The 19760-nt window shown below is 35.2% G+C and overlaps 1 protein-coding gene across 1 annotated transcript in view; it reads right to left on the reverse strand.

Annotated features, from left to right (window-relative positions):
- Positions 1–3692: 3692 nt before the first annotated feature.
- The window catches only part of LOC136038248 (reticulon-4-interacting protein 1, mitochondrial-like), a gene marked incomplete in the record, with an annotated part of 65640 nt that continues 49572 nt past the window's right edge, over positions 3693–19760 (reverse strand). The window contains 2 exon segments of the mRNA XM_065721360.1: positions 3693–3833; positions 18406–18581. Coding sequence (XP_065577432.1) covers positions 3797–3833; positions 18406–18581 — 213 coding nt within the window.

The following is a 19760-nucleotide window of genomic DNA, read 5'->3' on the forward strand; positions in this document are numbered from 1 at the left end:
GGATACAAAATAAAAGAGATTTTCATTCACACATCCGCGCATAGGGCAAAAGTAGGGGCCAGCCACTAACCTAAACTTTCCCATGAATTTCCTTCTCTCTCTAAATCCAAACTACTCCCCCCTCACCACCAACAAGTTCTTCAACTCTGTTCTATTCAACCCAAATTTAAAATAAACCTTCCCCCAACACTCTTTAGCTCAGGAGTTAAACCTGAAAGATATAGATTGGTCCTTTTGGGCTTGCCACTCTTGGATTTCTTGGTCATTAAAGGTTTTCTGGACTTCCTTTCATACTGACACGCTTTTGCCCGTTCGGCCTTTTCCTTCATTCCACATCTCCGATAGGCAAAAAGTTCCAGTATCTTCTTGACCTGATTTGGCCATGAACCACGTCTACCATCCTTCAAACTCTCCAAGTAAGCTGAATTAAGAACCCGAGCTCTAGGTAGCATAATTATTTTCCCCCAAAATTTCACTATTTTAATCAATTTTACATTCCTTAGAGTGAAAAGCCTCAAATATCCTTTATTGATAAACACAATTATAACTATTTACTTTATACATCTACTGCACTGATGGAAAAACATACGTTTTTGTTGGCGTGCAGTAGTAAAATTTAACCATTTTCTAAAGACAGCTACTTTTAGAAGCTACACTCTGGAAGAGAAGCTACTTTTGTCTGGAACACTCTTTTTTGAATCCTCATATCAACTACCTGACATAAATTTCTTCCTAATAGCATGTTTATTAACTTATTAGCCCTTAAATTACAATCTTCTACATGTCTAGACATCCCCCTTAATGCACTAAACTTAACACCTAAATAAAAAAAATTCCTATTTAACCTCTAACATTGCTCCTCTAAAATTAAATTCAACCTAAAATTAATAATAAAATTAATTAATCTCAACCTAAAATTAAATTCAAATAAAAAATTATTTGAATGTGAAAAAGTACACAATTTATTTTTTGGTAAGTATATGCATATTTGGTAAATTATAATTTGCCTCTAACTATAATGTCAACGGTAAACGTTGTTAAAATATGAATCTTAATTTGTTTTACTTGTATGTTCATGTGCCCTAGAATTTCGAAGAAGTTTTAGAGCGCCATAGAGGGGTTTAGTCATAGGGGCTGCCCCTCAGCAGTTTAAATTAAGTAGAAAATGTAAATCTTCTCCTAAAATCACAACCAACGTTCTGCCGGAAGTAGGTTCCTACCAATTGCGCTGCAAAATAGGTAATATGAAAAATCATGATATGCACAGTGAATCTATTTAACATAAATGTAAAAAAATGTGTGGGCGTTTCTTAGTCTTTCTGAATCGATTCAAAAGGGCCTATTGGGTCTTGCTCATCAAAGGAGCATGGCAGGCATGACAGATTTGATAGGAAAATCGAGATAATAAAAACGCTAAGATATAGATGGCACTGAACCACTTTGAAGTCATGATCATATGACAAATTTAAACGGAACTTGTTAAAGAAGCTGAGAATATACCTTTAGTGTACTTTATGAATTCATTTAATTTCAAACCTTAGTCCCCTCCCATCCTTCGCTAGAAAATTATTTGCAGGTTCGAGGCCACTGGAAAATTTTGTACTTATTTATTTCCCTCAAAATCGAGGAGTATATACAATACATAAAAAGAAATTGAAAATCACTTGCAATTTTACTTTAATATAGTTTCAGGCAAATTAAGTTCCAGGTAATCAGTTCCAGGCAAATCTAGAGTTTATTTATTATGTACCAAACAAAACCTACTAGAAAGAGTTTGTTTTCACACTTGAAACACTTGACATCGCTTAAACATCGACAAGTTTATAAGCCATCCTATTGAACGAAGCAAACTCTATTGATTGGTCTATTTGTTCTCTCCTGTAGTATTTGTTTTGGAAGCCATTGAGCAAGTTTCCATTTTTTCCAAATGCTTTATGATGCATCCTTTTTATTCGCTGGTCTAATTCACTGTGAAATGTAAATTTAAAATCAAAATGGCTTTTACCCTATCTTTGATGTTAAAAAAAAAAGATTATACACACCGCAATATACATATTTAGAAGAAGCACTTATAAAATATCCCGTCGCGTTTTTCCAACCCGACTCTGCATAAATTGAGATTTCATCGCCTTCTCAATGAGTCTTAGTTTATTTTGTCTTAAGAAAAGTAATTTATAATTTTGGATTCTTAAGAATAGTCAAAGACCCATAACATATTTTCTATTTTTCCACCCTCCTGCGGAATCAAATCAATGGGTTAGCGACCATTTCTTCACTAGAAAGGTATTTGCGCCAGTTGGAATCGAACCCAGGCCTCGTAACGCAGAGTTGAATTATCAGTACTACCAGATGCCTTTTGAAATGCGTGTTGTATAACATACCGGCTTGTGAATTACTGCACCTGTGCTGTGCAGAAATAAAAGTTAAAAGGGAATCCATACTAGATATGATAAGGAAAGATGGCATAGAGAGCGATGTACTTCCTAGAAATTAAGACACAGCCGCGTTCTGCAGGAGCTTTAATGAACCCCTTTCTCTTGACCTATTCCTGCACAACGGAAAGCCATTAAAACCTGTAATAGACCAGCGGTGAAGCCCCTCAGGTGACAGGCCCAAGGAAAGGAAACGTAACGTATACTATTTTATGAGGATCGAAGAAAAATGTTTGTCCTGTCACCCCCCCCCAAAAAAAATTCAAAGTCACCTTGAAAACACTGTCTCTGGAAGATTAAACTCGATCCCTCAGCCTGTAGATAAAATAGGTGGGCTCACTAAAACAAAGGAAATACCCGTCTACGAAAAGACTCCTCTCCACCCGCCTTCCCCTTTAATCAAATTTTTTATCCATCTGTTGCGTAAAATAGACTAATAGCGAGTTTTACTCCACAAACACAACTTTTACCTAAACAGGGTAATATCACCTACATTTTACTTCCACTAAAAAAGCAGTACGTTGGGGTCGAACCTGAAAACAAAATATTTGGATCTCGTGCTTTGCTATCTGAGCTAGCCAAGCTTGTTAATTGGTTTTATGCCTTTGGTGATTGCGCACAAATAAACGGGGTTTCCCATGGAATTGCAGACACTTACCAATTATACTAAAGTAAGAGATACAATTTATTGTCCACTGAATCGCATGGCCATAATCTAAGACCCCCATCCTATGACCACAACAGAGCCCATTGTGACTGCAGTAGTTCAAATATAGTACAATTTTTATCTGTTGTTTTGACAAGCGCCCTAGGATACCGGCTCCCCTGAGCAAACTTCCTGCGTGTGTGTGTATGTCTATGTTTACAACGTTTCAAAAAAAGAAACACTTTATTAAACTAATTTTATTGAATTTTCTGTATTTGTTAGTAATATTAGTAGAAAACTAATTAGCCTTTTTCAAAATTGATTTTAAAGTCGACCTAGCACCGCGAATCAATTTTTTTGGTACCAAGCTTCGTCGATAGTTTATTGGCGAAAACAATTTTTTCGGGAAAAATCTAGTCAGAGATCATTCTGTTGTATTTGGCACAAAAAACTCTAAATAGTTATAAGTCATTACCAAAATGAAAATCAAAACCCAAGCAAGAATTTTCAAATCAACCATCAGTACTTATTTTAAAAAATTGCGGGTATTTTGATAAACAAAAATTCAGGTTCAACTCCAGGGCGGCGCTAAGATCGAATTGAAATACAACTAGTTCATTAAAAATACACTTTACTTCTTCATTCATAACTTACTATTATTTCGTAACACTATAGAAGGACTAGCTAAGGAGGGCTTCTTAAGGCACTGGGTCTTCTGCTACAGATCTTCTTCATGATTGACCCAAATTCTGTTCCTGAAATTATTTTAATATAAATAATTAAGCTAATGCTGGGGTGAGCAGTCTTAAGGCCCTTCCCCCAAAAACAAAATCTAGAAATTTTTATAACTTCAATTTTGTATTGTCGATATAATTTGTGTATTTTTAAGTTTTTGTTTTAGCTGCTCCCCTCCCATCCCCCCATATTCGTAAGTAAAATGTTCTGTATTTACAAAGAAAATCTAGCTTCTTATGCTGACTAAAATATCAAGAGACTAATTTTTCTTGGGTTTAGTTCCCGCATGGAGTTGTTTTTTTTTATGGCAAACTTTAGATAATCTGTTTTTGTGTTTTTATAGTAAAAACATTAAAATTCGGGAAATAATTTTGATTTTCGATTTTTTGAAATTTTTAGTTTCTCGGCCGTCTAGCTCCTTCTCTCCCTCCGAAATTATTTCTACGGACATCCTTGATGAAATACACTAACATTTCATCCTAATCCTATTGTAGCTTGTTAAATCTAGCTCCAATTTACAATTAAAAAAGTTTCTAATAACAAGATTTTTCAATTTATTTGCAACCACATATGACTGACACTTAGCGTTATCTAAGATGATGGTTAGCTTATCAAAGAGTTCGTGGTAACGAACTGTAAGTAAGGAGCGACCCGGCTCAATAGTAACCGAAACTCTAAAAAATGGAATTTTGATACCAATAGTTACATCAACAGAATCGCATTTTAATGCTGATTTTAAATATATAAGTTTCATCAAGATTAGTCGTACCCATCAAAAGTTACGAGCCTGAGAAAATTTGCCTCATTTTAGAAAATAGGGGGAAACACCCCCCAAAAGTCATACGACCTTAACGAAAATCACACCATCAGATTCAGCGTATCAGAGAACCCTGTTGTAGAAGTTTCAAGCCCCTATCTACAAAAATGTGGAATTTCGCATTTTTTGCCAGAAGACAAATCACTCGTATCGACTCAGTGGTCCTGGAATGTCGCGAAAGGGCTCATTTTAAAGGAAATTAAAAGTTCTAGTGCTCTTTTAAGTGACCGAAAAAATTGGAGGGCACCTAGGCCCCCTCCCACACTCATTTTTCCCCAAAGTCACCGGATCAAAATTCTGAGATAGCCATTTTATTCACCATAGTCGAAAAACCTAATAACTATGTCTTTGGGGACGACTTACTCCCCCGCAATCCCCGTGGGAGGGGCTGCAAGTTACAAACTTTGACCTGTGTTTACTTATAGTAATGGTTACTGGGAAGTGTACAGACATTTTCAGGGGGATTTTTTTGGTTGGGGGGGGGGGGAGAGTTGAGGGGACGGGTTACGTGGGAGGATCTTTCCATGGAGGAACTTCTCATGGGGGAAGAGACTTTCAATGGAGGGGGCGCAGGATTTTCTAGCATTATTTAAAAAAAATAATGAAAAAATAAATATGAATAGTTTTTTCTACTGAAAGTGAGGAGCAGCATTAAAACTGAAAACGAACAGACATTATAACGCATATGAGGGGTTTACCTCCTCGTAATACCTCGCTCTTTACGCTAAAGTATTTTTAGTAATTACAACTACTTATTCTACGGCCTTTGTGATTTAGGGGTCATTCTTAAGGAATTGGGACAAAATTTAAGCTTTAGTGTAAAGAGCGAGGTATCGACGAGGGGCGAGCCCCCTCATATACGCAATAAAAACATACGAATACAGAAGTTCGCTACGTAAGTTAATTCGTAAGTTAAATATATATTTTACTTATGAAAACGTTCGTAAAAAAATTTAAAGTTAATGCCTTTTTAAGAAATCAAAAAATTGGAGGGCAACTAGACCTCCTTCCTCGCTCCTTTTTTCTCAAAATCCTACGATTAAAACTATGAAAAAGCCATTTAGCCCAAAAAAAATTAATATTCAAATTTCGTTTTAATTATTTATGTGCGTAGAGCCAAAATCAAAACATGGATTAATTCAAAAACGTCCAGAAATTAAACAAAAAAAAACAAGTTTTTTTTAAATGAAAGTAAGGAGCGAAATTAAAACTTAAAACGAACAGAAATTACTCCGTATATGAAAGGGGCTTTTCCTCCTCAACGCCCCGCTCTTTACGCTAAAGGTTTTTACTGTTTTAAAAAGTAGAGGTAAGAGAAAGAGTCGAACTTTAGCGTAAAGAGCGGGACGTTGAGGAGGAAAAGCCCCTTTCATATAGGAAGTAATTTCTGTTCGTTTTAAGTTTTAATGTCGCTCCTTACTTTCATTTGAAAATAACTTGTTTTTTTTTTGTTTAATTTATGAAAAAAAACATAGTGTGAACGGACCCAGGCGATGGTAGTGGTTGAAATACATATCCAAATTCCCCATCATTCAAATAATAGTATCAAGAAAAAAAATGTTTGTTATGTAGAGATTGTTCCAAACTGAGGAAACCCAAAAGACGTGTTCTGGCCAAACTTTACTCCCCTTCACTGATTATTCTCTTCTTTATGCTTCAAATCTTTTCCCTATTTATTAAGAATGACAATTTAAATAGAATAAACTAAATCGTTTGAAATTTCAGAAATTTCTTCCTTATCTTCCACCTTGGACAAAAGACCAGTTTCTTGCAAATAATTTAGGCCTTTCTGACATAATTTAAAAGTTAGAAATGCGGCATAGGAAATTTCTCAGGTATGGGGGTTGTGTCAATTTTAAAAAGCTAAGTCTCACTAGAAATCTAGAAATGCTCTCCAAAAAAGAAATGAAATAAGATCGCAAGATTTACCAAAGCGGAATATACCAAGAACTTCCGAAGTATTGCATATTTAATATTTGAATGACGACATCAAAATGTTAGAATAACATCCGGTCAATTCGTAGTAACAAACTGCATGTAAAGAGCGACTCGAGTCAATAGTAGCCGAAACTCTAAAAAAAGAATTTTGATACCAATTAATACACCAGAAGAATTAGGTTTTTATGGATTCCAAACTCTCAAATTCATTAAGTTTCATGTTACCAATCAAAAGCTACGAGCTTGAAAAAATTTGCCTGATTTTTGAAAATTGCGGGAAAGGCAATCTTAATGAAACTCACGCCTTCAAATTCAGCACATCAGAGAATTCTACTGTAAAGGTTTTGAGCTCCTATCTACAAAAATATGGAATTCTGCAATTTTTTTTCCAGAAAAACGATCACGGATGCGTCTTGATTTTTTTTTTTTTTTTTTTTTTGATTCTTCAAGGTCAACCAAAATGTTTCGTTTTGCATATAGTGCTCTTGTGGCTTAAATGGTCTTGGATTCCACCATGCTTGGATTGCAGACTATTAATGCTCGCCAAAAAAGAACAGCAAAATGACCAACCCTGTGGCAGAATAGTGGAATTGATCTCTGCTTGATAATACAGGACGCAGGGTTTGACCTCAGCTGGCGCAGGGTCTGGATTTGCTTGGAGATCATTATCGTTTACAAATAATCTAATACGAAGAAGAAGAACAAATATGATCAAAAGATCTACCGAAGTTGAATAGCATGGAAGATTGTACATACAGAGCTCTACTGGATTGAACTATTAAAAGAAATGCGCAATAGACAGGCTCGTCTACTTTCGTAATAATTGTATGTGACCTCAAAAAGAGAAAATTCGAAATTTCGCATTTCGAAAATTTTATCTTCCTTAAAGATCTTGATAAAATCCGCCTAAATTTGCAATAGTGACCGGTGCTAAGAAAATGAAGAAAAAAAAAAGGGAAAACAAAAGAAAACATAATCATCGCAAGATATGGCGAGAAAAGTCGAGAGAGAAGCATACAAAATAGTGAGCCAATAAAAGACAAGAGGATACAAAAAAAAAACATGACGGGAGAAGCGAAGAAGACAGTAGACAGAAAAGTCACCATTGAACAAAAGATACACCTGGAGATGGCAAGAGAAAAGGCTGACACGAAGCGAGAGCCAAGAAGTACGAGGTGATAAGCGCAGAAGACAACTGACAGAAAAGAAGTTAATGCAATGGAAGATACGCCCGAAAATAATGCTCTAGAATAAAACTGAAAAGCGGGCTGGCGAGAGCCAAGAAGATAAAGAAGCACAATTGAAGATGCGGAGAAGAAACCTTGCAATCAGTTGTAAGAATAACGATCCATAGGACTGGAGCATGAATGGGAGCAGGGTTTATAGGATAGAGAAGAATTGATGGGCAGCATCAACGAATTTCAAACTGGCGTCAAAACCCTCTACGACAAAGGCTACGGAGTCTGTGTGGTAAAGGATGCGGCACTGGGCTCTACAGTCCAAACTGGCGGTGCTAATCCTGTTTCATGGTCCTTGCTAACTAAGCGTTGCTAATTAACACACTATAATCTGCGTACCATGTCCTGTTGTTAATGGGTACTACCTTTTTGAGCTGTCATCAAAGTTGTAACTCTGATTATCGTTACTGTAAGACATGTCGCCAGTCAGAAGACAACTCGCCGTCGAAACGGTATTAGAGTAATCTCAAACCACGTGCCGTCCCATAGGGATTTTGTAACTCATTTCAGCAGACTTCATAGAGACGTTTCAGTAGAAGGGTAGGACTTTAACACCTTGTTACTAAAGACAAGACCTCATAGATGTTTGAGTGTAGAAACAGGTAAATTTCTTAAAATTTATCGAAGCCTTAGACATAATAGCGGTTTCATAATTTTTGATTTAGTAACATTTTTTCTAGTTTGTGACAAAAGTTTATTGTGTGAAGATGGCGGGAACAGGTAGTTTACTGAAACGGGATTTAATTTTGTTGCTTCAAAATGGCACTAATATTCAAAAAAATCTTGTGAGAAAGGTAAATGATGCAAAGGACTAATGCTTATGCGGGCTATGCAACTGAACAAAAATTACAGCATTGTCTACGAAGTAATTTCTAAACTGGAGGGCATTTTGGCAACAGGAATTATGCTTTTTTTTAAGTCTAGTTGACTGTATTTCCCGAGTTTTTACTTTAGAAAACAAACTAGATTATTTTATTGAATTATTATAATTTTTTTAACTTATGTTCTGATTATAAAATTAGAATGTTCAAAAATTAAAAAAAATATTAAAATAATTTTTTCATAAAATCAAATAATATCTATATAATTATTCAAAATTGAATAATTTGTTAAATTTTTTAGTAAAAAATTATTATTATTTTACTATAAATTATATAAGAATATTTTTTGCAGTGCTTATTTTCCTTCCTAACAATTATACAAATTATCCCAACGATCCTGACGAATCGTGCTTAGTAAACTTGTAAGAAAAATTTTCTGTTTTGCATCGGACATTTGCCTGCCTCTTCTCTTTTTTAAGCCTAAAAAGCGGGAGAAAATACAACATTTTCAAAAAGACAAATAACAACACTTTCTGGCGAAAAAACCTTTTATCTGACATTATCTCCCCACTTCCTCTCTACCCTTTAAAAAGTAAAAAGTAGTTATAAGCCCAACTTAATCCCAGACAAGTCTTCTGACCTGAATAATATTCTACATGATGAGAATATCTGAGTGATCAAATAAATCTTTATAGACAAGTAATACAATTATTATTACGCAAAAGGATCGTTTTGTTGTAGTCTTTGGAAACTGTTATCATTACGTTACATTGCTGAGTTTTTGGATTTCTCTTTTTTTATACCGTTTTCCTTTTTTTAACGGTTTTAGACCGTTTACTTGTTTTATTATAGAACCCATTAACAAATACACAAAAAGGAATAAATAGAAAAAAAGTAAAAAACAACAAAATTTACAATAATTAAACAATAACAGTCTAAAAGTCACGAACTGAGAGCAAAATTGCCCTACTGCTCAAAAATTAATATCAAGAAGAACATGATTAGAGATTCTGACATTTTTGAGATTAAGAAGAATGTTGGAAAACTAAAAAATTGAGTGTACATCTCTACATGACAAGTTGAGATGGAACGTCAAGAGGTTGTTTTCCCTGAAATAAATGGACAAAATACAATAAAAGCAAAAATCGTACGACAATTTTGTCTAGCCGATTGGTTAGTAGGCTAGACTTTTAATCCATTGTCTGTGAGGTTAGGGGTTCAAGTCCTAGTATCACTGGTTATTTATTTGGAACGGCGATCGGTGGCGTACTCTTAATTTCGATTTTATGCAATTTTTATTTTATATCATTTCTATTATTATCATTTTTTTTCTATTTTTATTTCTATTATTATTAAATTTCTATTATTATTTTTATTTCATATTTTAATTTTTATTTTATATCATTCTATTTTATATTATTTTATTTTCTATCATTTTATTTATATCATTTCTATACAATCTTAATTTCTATACAATTTGTACAATGAAAATCTAATTTCTATATCTTTATTTAAACTTCGATTACATGGTTTTTCGTTAGTTTAAGAATTATAAGAAAAAAGGTAATAGATTATTAAGATAAACATAAAGGTAAAAGCATTATAGGTAAAATAATTCTAAGAAAAAAGGTAAAACTTAAAAGTGCATTATTCTAAGTGGGCAAGACTCATGTCCCATTATGTTTGTTGCTAAGCAACAGAAGGGAGTCCCAACATAGGCCATTGGAAAGAACAGAAAAATGTGATGCCAATCTTGTTCCCAGAATTTTGGTTTTAAAAGTTTAGGATAATTTTGACCTCAGTTTTTTAGGTGCAGACTAATACTGCTCCTACTACTGCTACAAACAGAACAGTGCAGCACTAAGCCGCCTGAAGCCAACATGCACAATATGCACAGGTTCCTCCTCAATCCCAATCTATTCAAAACTTCACACAGGGCTTCATTGGCATTTCTAGAACTAAGGTATTATTTTCTAAGCGATATGTATCCTAGCACGACGCAAACATAAACTTAGGACGTATCTATTCACTTATTTTTAATTTATGTGTTTACTTTCGATTTCTAAGAATCTTAATTAAAATTTCTTCAAGTCGATATTTCTTCAAAGAATATACTTATCTTTAATACTTTTTGGGAAACACATATTTAATCTACATCTAAGATAAATGGATTTCAGCTGCACTAGATATATTAACCTAAATCTGACTAAGATTCTACCTTTTTTCGAAATTTTGCTCTCTTTCCGTTTTTGCTACTGGATTTTGACTTTCATCTTTATAAACTGTGATCTTTTATTTTACACTAACCCTGAGTATTTACACTTTATGAGTTTACACTTTATGATTACTTTATGAGTTACACTTTATGATTATTTTATGAGTTACACTTTATGATTAAACTTTATGAGTATCAGCAAAAGAGGTTTCTTCTTCATTAATTGGAAAAACAGAAACAAAGCAAATTAGAAGACTCTTAATTGAAGAGGAGAGATCCGCAACTTTTGTACCACGGAACTTATTTTTATAGCGAAGCACCATTGGATTAACCATGGTTTAATGTCCTTCCTTAGAGTTTCTCAGCCCCCCCCCCTGAAAACCTGAGAAAACTATATTTAGCCTCCGTTTCCTTTTTGTTCTTTTCTTTTCCAGCGCTAGTGCTGTTAAAGACAAATAATTTCGAAACAGTGGTTTGCTTTTTACTAGGTTCAATACTCTATCAGATGCGTGATGAGTACCATAAAAGGATAAAATTTTCATCAACACTTTTTTTTTGCTTAATCATGGCATAACAAATAGTTCGTGGTAACGAACTATAAGTAAGGAGCGAACCGTCTCAATAGTAACCGAAACTCTAAAAAATGGAATTTTGATACCAATAGGTCCCATAAAAAAAATCCCATTAGAAAAGGTATAGGTCCCATTAGAAAATTTGCTTTATTTTGGAAAAGCGGAAAACACCCCCAAAAGTCATAGAATCTTAATGAAAATCACACCATCAGATTCAGCGTATCAGAGAATCCTTCTTTACAGGTTTCGAGCTCCTACACGCAAAATGTGCAATTATATATTTTTTGTTCGCGAGAGGACTCATTCAAACGGAAATTAAAAGTTCTAATACCCTTTTAAAGTGTCCCAAAAATTGGAGGGCAACTAGGATCCCATCCACGCTCATTTTTTCCCACAGTCGCCGAAACAAAATTTGATATATCCATTTTGTTCCGCATAGTCGAATAATCTAATAATTATGTCTCTGAGGACGACTTAATCCCCAACAGTCCTCGGGGGAAAAGCTGCAAGTTATGAACTTTGCCCATTGGTTACATATAGTATTGTTTATTAGGAAGTTTGCCGACGTTTTCAGGGGAGACTTTTTCTGGTGGGGGTTCGGGGGGAGGGGGTTACCTTGGAGGATCTTCCATGGAGGAATTCTTCATGGGGGAAGGGAATTTTCCATGAAAAGGGGCCTGGTTTACTCAGTATTATTTAAAAAACGATCAGAAATTAAATAAAAAACCAAGGCTTTTTAACTGAAAGTAAGGAGCAAAATTAGAACTTAAAACGAACAAAAGTTATTACGTATTTTAGTGGGTTCGCCCCCTCGTCAATACCCTGCTCTTTACGCTAAATTTTGAAAGAACTAAAAACACCGCAGCGTAAAGAGCAAGGTTTTGACGAGGGGGCGAACCCCCTCATATACACAATAATTTTTGTTCGTATTAAGTTTTAATGTTGCTCATTACTTTCACTTGGAAAAAACCTGTTTTTTTATTTAATATTTACAAAGGAAGGACATTTTCTTCCTGTCATCGACCGCTTGTTAAAACAACCATAGTAGGAAACGGCTTAGTCGTCAAACTCTATCGTCTCTTTGTCGTCTAACTCTGCTTACTTAGGGCTTTACCCTTGTTTATTGACAGTCTCGTGGCTTCAGTCCTCCCAAATATAGCCTGACATCACCTCACTTCGCTCGCTACAGACAGTAGCTGTGTAATAGCATTTGGACCTCGCACAAAGCTACGCAACAATTAATTTGGCACTATTAAAAATAAAAACATGAAAAATACAGCATGGAAAAAGAGTGAACAAAAAAAAAATTCAGCAGGAAAAACAGTAAAATAAGAACATGAAAAACACAGCACGAAAAAAAATTAAAAAAAAAAGAATACAGCATGAAATATAGCAAAAATAAGAACATGAAAAACACATCATGAAAAAAAATTAACAAAAAAGAATACAGCATGAAAAAAAGTAAAAATAAGAATATGAAAAATACAGCATGAAAAAAAAATTAACCAGCTATAAAAGGATACATCTATTAGCTACTTACGTAGTTTATGTTTAAACGATCAGAATCGTCTAGTCCCCTTAGTGTCGGGAATGAAATATTTTCAAAGACACTCTACACATGGTGAAAAAGTCGTCTTCTTTCGAACCCTCCGTAGGCTACATGTCTTCATCATTATTTAGACCTAACTTTTTACTCTTCCTGCTATGACGTTAATAATAAATGACGTCAATGTCATCTCAAAATTACAATTTTCTTTTTTATAAACTCTTAAAATATATTTTTTAAATATCAATTCACTACAAAGCAATTTTGAAAGACATAGTTTTTCTGCGTGATCAAAGGTATGTTAGAGCAAACCCAAGTTTAACAGATAACCCAACCGAAAAGAGAAGACTCTATGACTGTGGATATAATCAGAAGCTCAAACAATAGGTACTTAACATTACATGAAAAACTATGACATCTAACACTGAAGCCATTTGCTTTATAATACACTGGTCACCTAAAAGTGGTCACCCCCCTAAAAGTTTCAACCTAATTCCTTTAGCGTCACTAGGTACAGTAACCGTAGAAGCAGGATTAAAAGTGTACACCGAGTATCTTCTTGCTAGTTCAAAATCCACCACAACTTAACCTGGAAGGTTTAACTTAATAATGTAAGCCGTTATAGTGATATTGCTTTGTCACCCTTTTGATAATCTGCATGATCATGGTTCGTTTTGATTTAGTTCAACGTCCAACTAAATATTCTTTGAAAGCTTCAACTTAAAACCCTTACCTTGCGTAGTAGCAATAGTTTTAGTAGCATTAGTAGCAGTAATCTTCACCAGGCTTCTGGTAACAACGACTATCACTATGAGTTCCACATGTATTGCGCAGTAGCTTGCGCAGTAGCAATAGTTTTAGTAGCATTAGTAGCAGTAATCTTCACCAGGCTTCTGGTAACAACGACTATCACTACGAGTTCCACCTGTATTTTTTCTAGTTCCACCACACCATTCTATGTAATTAATTATTAAGGAGGGTGGTAGATCTTTGTGTAGGGAAGGAGGTGAGGTACCAAAATGAGTATGTTTCAATAGCCAGATTTTCTAAGCATCCCTGAGCCTTAAAACGAATACTAAATGAGTTTTGGGGACTTGTTGTCTAAACCTGCTTAGTTATCAAGTAAATTTCAATCTACGCCTTTATTATTGGTGCTTATGTGGGGGGGGGGGGTAGTAGTGTCCTGCACAACAGTGTTTCTGGCATTTATTTTTATAATTTATTTAACTGAAGTCATTTGCTTTATAATACAGTGGTCTATTATTAAGGAGGGTGGTAGATCTTTGTGTAGGGAAGGAGGTGAGGTACCAAAATGAGTATGTTTCAATAGCCAGATTTTCTAAGCATCCCTGAGCCTTCAAACGAATACTAAATGAGTTTTGGGGACTTGTTGTCTAAACCTGCTTAGTTATCAAGTAAATTTTCAATCTACGCCTTTATTATTGGTGCTTATGTGGGGGGGGGGGGGGGTAGTAGTGTCCTGCACAACAGTGTTTCTGGCATTTATTTTTATAATTTATTTAACTGAAGTCATTTGCTTTATAATACAGTGGTCTATTATTAAGGAGGGTGGTAGATCTTTGTGTAGGGAAGGAGGTGAGGTACCAAATTTAGTACGGTTCAGTGGCCTGACTTTTTAAGCATCACTGAGCCTTCAAACGAATACCACATGAGATTTTGGGACTCGTTGTCTAATTATTCTTAGTTCTCAAGTAAATTTTCAGTCTATACCTTTATTATTGTGTTTATGTGGGGGAGGAGGGGGTAGTAGTGTCCTAGTAACGACCAAGTTGAATTATATTGCGTTTGATGAAATTGTGCACAATGAGGTATAAATCTGAATCATCTGTTATGAAGGAGTATCAGAGGGTACAGAGTGGGGAGAGGGGATGGGTGCCTGAAACCACCTAGGGGGGAGCTACCTTGGCATGATTTAATTAACGATCAGAAATCTGTGGGAAAAAAGGGACAGGAGGAGGGCGCTAGTTGTCCTCCATTATATTTGGTCACTTAAAAAGGCACTTAAACTTATAATTTTTGTTCGATTGAGCCCTTTCCTAATCTTCTTGGACCCTTGTTTTGATACAATCATCCCTGGGGAAAAGATAAAATAAAAACAACAAATGACACACATCTATGATTTTTAAATAACAATGAAGACCATATTGCCTTTCCATCATAAAAACAATAGACGTGGAACTGTTTTAATTTTTCAGTTTCAGGTTTAAAGATCTCATTTTACTGTAAGTTATACGTAGTTTGCTGTTAAACGCTCTTGGATATAGAGCCGATATATTTTATGGAACCCTGTTGTTTTGCTTGCTGTTGTTTTTATCCATGATCAATTTCTGGCAAAAAAATATACAATTCCGAACATTTGCATATAAGGGCTTTAAACCTCTATAATAGGTTTCTCTGATTGTTTTGTAGTTAGGGAGGGAGGGGGATAGCTCAAAGGGTCTATTTTAATTTCAAACATCCCAACTCTCATTGAGTCCTCAGATATATACAGAATTGGCTCTAAAGGAGAGACGAGGCGAGAGTGGAATTAGAAATTGATGTATAATCCCAAAGCCGTATCCTAGACTTTTGTTTTGGGAGGTGTTTTTTCCGGGGGGGGGGGTACAAAAACTTAACAACGCATAAAGAACGCTAAGTTGATATTTAATCACTCTTGACTGTTTGGAGACGAACACGCCGGGAGGGGGAGTTATTTTCCATGGGGGTTTCCGGGGGGGGGTCAACACCTAGAATTGACATAGGCATGATTTGAAAGCAAAAAAACGAAATCAAAACAGTTTTGTCTTGAAAACTTATTAAAAAATAAGTAAGGAGCGACGTTAAAACTTAAAATGCATATAAATTGTTTCGTATAATGACGGGGACTACTTCCTTCCGCGCCCCCCACTCTTTACAGAAAAGATCTATTTTTTGTTTCTATTCCTTAATAGCTTTAGTAGTTGATATGGAAAAGGAAGCATTCCCATCCACTATCAACTTATCGTAGTTTAGTGTCGGCACCCTCCTGAGCCCCCTCCCTTCTCTTTATGCTAAAGTTTGACTTTCTGTCTCAATTCTTTAAGAACAACTATTTAACACAACCTTAAACTATAAAAATTTAGTACATAGTAATGGATTTCCAAATAGCATGTAGATACACAAGTATGACTTTCTATGATGGTCTAGTCACGCGTTAACGTAGCCAAAAAAGAAGAAACAAAAGAGACACGTCTGGGCTATCCGTGTGTTCTGTGCCACACAAGAACACATCAAATGTATTCATGAACAATTCAATGATCGTCTTCAATTTTTGAGATGGATGGTAGAAAACCTCAGGGACGGATTTTAGACATGGTGGTTCTAACGATATATTTCTGTTTTCTACTTGCCACCGTTTTCAATGGTTTTCAACCTCTTTTTCGAAATTCCCATTTTTTTGTGTCATTAGTTTTACTTTCATGCTCAACATTGGTAGTAGTTACCATTAATAAATCAGTGTCAAACATGCATGCAGTTATTTAACTAAGGTTAGGCCGGCTGAATTCTATGAATTCTAGTAATTTCTAAATGTACACTTCTGTAAAAAAAAAAAAAAAAAAAAAAAAAAAAAAAAAAAAAAAAAAAAAAAAAAAAGAAGAAGGCCGTCACGACATATTGACGATGTGTTCCAAGAGAAAAAAGGCATGGACGAGCCTTGTCGAAGCATTTTCGAGGTGATATGTAATTTCTTATAGGAATTTACATATTTACACATAAGCCTAAACAAAACGTTTCAGCCACTTTTTCTATTCATTACTAGAGTACGTGTATGAGTCTACTTTGATTACTACTGTGAATCTACTATGACTTCTATGTATTACTACTGCGAGTTCTGATCAGGCTTGCACCAGAGATGGGTGAACTAAGTATCTTGTAGTTTTCACATTTTTTTTTTATAGTTTTCATATCGTCATCCTGGTTGAGCTGACCCTCGGCCCTCCACGGCTTGAACCCTCCTATCCCCGAAAACTTATTAACGATAATTTATTCCGAAACTTTGGGAGCTAACGAACCGTAGGATACAAATTGTTTCAACCACTTTTTTCGATTCATTACTAGAGTACGTCTTTGAGTCTACATTGATTACCACTGTGAATTTTGCTATTCTAATCAGGTTTGCACCAGATATGGGTGCACTAAGTATCTTGTAGTTTTCACATTTTTCTATAGTTTTCATATCGCCATCCTGGTTGTGCTGACCCTCGGCCCTCAACGGCTCGAACCCTCCTATCCCCGAAAACTTATTAACGATATTTTATTTCAAAACTTTGGGAGCTAACGAATCGTAGGATACAAACTGTTTCAACCACTTTTTTCTATTCATTACTAGGGCGCGTCTGTGAGTCTACTTTGATTACCACTGTGAATCTACTATGAGTTCTGTGTGCTACTATTGCGATTCTAATCAGGTTTGCAACAGATATGGGTGCACTAAATATCTTGTAGTTTTCACATTTTTCTATAGTTTTCATTTCGCCATCCTATTTCATTTTGTTTGTTTTTTGTTCTCTTGGGTTTCTCTTGGTTTTTGTTCTCTAGATTTGGGTTTAGACCGAAAACACCCTACCCTCCCCTGAAATAAATTACAGTTTTTATGCCTGGTTGTGCTAACGATTTCATGCAGACTGTTCTTGAATAAGTTTGGTAAATATGAAACAATCAGAGCGAAATATTTCCCATGACTCATTTTTTCTTCCAGTTCATAGTTGTAGAAAATGAGGGGGGAATTCTAAGGATGGGTTTTGAAAACTTAATTGGATGCTTGGTTGATAAAAAAAAATGGAAGTTCTAGTGCCGTTTTAAGTTCTGGTCAACCCTGTAAATCCCCTTGGTGCCGGATGAAAATTTTGAAACAGCCATTTTACTCAAAATTATCAAACGGTTCAAAGTAAGCCACGGATTGGGGAGGGGGTTCGAGACTCATAAGCAGCATCCTTAATTTAAACAGTAAGCACAACCTTTATATATAAATTTGAGAAAAAAGTCGGAGACATCTCACGATGTTAAAAGAGGATTCTTGCAAGGAATAGATAGCTACTTAAGGAACAAACTAGATCCGTGACCTTAAGGAGCCCCGTAAAGGAAGAGTTTGCCTTTAAGGAATCCCCTTCATGGAGGAGCCCATAAATCAAAACACTATCCTTGACAACAGGACCGTATAAAGGATTTGCTCAGGGGGAATTTAAAAAAGGATTTTTTCGGGCGGGGAGGGGGGGGGGCAAAAAAACTTTTAAAAATATATCAACATTTTTCTTATATTCATTTTTGCTACGTTTTTTATGAGTCGAATAAATATTTCGTGAGGAGGGGATTCAAACCCCCTAGACCCCCTGGATACGGCCTTGCTTGACATTTCAGAACAAATTTTGATGCAAGCAAATTTTAGTATACAAAAAGCCTTTTTACCTCATAATAACAACAGTTTTCCCAACTGCATTAGATCTAGATGAGAAATGAATAGCGGCTTCGGCATTATGAAACGGAAATGCACGATCGATAACAGGCTGAATTTTGCCACTATCAATCAACTCTGACCACCGATCCAACAATTTTCTTTCAGGCATGGGACCCAGAGATGGAGACTGAAAAAGAACACCTTTTCAGAACTACTGGAATAAAGGATGAATTCTCACCTTTAATTATAAAATAAATATTTCATGAAATGTAGATCAGACCGGCGGCAGAGATTCTAAAGTACAGTGCCGTATTCTCTACTTTTTTTTACTTTACTCAAGATGGACTGCAATTATTTACTCAAGGGGGACTGTAATTCTCCTAAATAGGGTTTTCAGCAACGGAGATTCAAATGGTATAATTTTCATTTTGATTCAACACCATTTTTCTCAAGTTTTATTCTATTTGTCGAAGGTCCAGTGTTTTTTTTTTTTTTTTCGCAATTAATCTCTACCATTAAGATTGACTGAAAAAGATCAATAGATAAATATATATATAATAAATAAAAATTAGAATAGACAGTAGATAATGAAAAACAAAAAAGAAAATAGAGAGATGAATAGAATAAAAACGAGTAGCATTTTCGTTACTATGAAACGGAAATACATGATTGATAACAGGATAATTTTATTACTACCAGTCAAATTTAACCTAACTTCTGATACAAGAAAGTTTTTCTGTAAGATAATTTTTGTATCACAGAGGAAAGCGACATTGATGGAGTTTGCATTACGGTCGTATAAACATGTTTCTACTTAGCTTTGCGAGTATCAATCAAGATTACGTACAAAGCTGTTCCTGAATATTTTTTGGAAAAAAAAATAATAGTTGCCCCCGAATACGGGAAGCGAGTTCTTTTAGCAGACAGCCGGTAAGTGGACTTGCCTTCCTTTTGGCAACGGACCCAGAGAAGAAGACTGAATCAAGAGGAATCGTAACAAGGAAATAATTTTCAAATTTATAGTCTAAAATAAATAAGTTACATTTTAATAACTACCAGTTAACGAGAAGGATAAAACTAAGGCTTTAAATGTAAGAAAATATACAAAAGGAGAGTTTACAGATTGGTCAAAAGTAAAATTTGCAGTCCATTCACGAGAACAGAATTTAATTTTTCATCCCCAATCTGTCGGGCCAACCCCTTATGAGGTGGGCACGGATAACCGTTTACCACTTCATGTTCGCCGCTTTATCTTCACCATGTCAGAAATATTTTTTCCCTTCCAGCAATATGATTTTTTTGCAAACAAAATTTAGTTTTTTTGCGCAGTTGATTGTAAGACGGACGGATGTCTAACTAGCTTTAA

The sequence above is a fragment of the Artemia franciscana genome, chromosome 17 (assembly GCF_032884065.1).
Source record: "Artemia franciscana chromosome 17, ASM3288406v1, whole genome shotgun sequence".
In the NCBI taxonomy this organism is placed as follows: Eukaryota; Metazoa; Arthropoda; class Branchiopoda; order Anostraca; family Artemiidae; genus Artemia; species Artemia franciscana.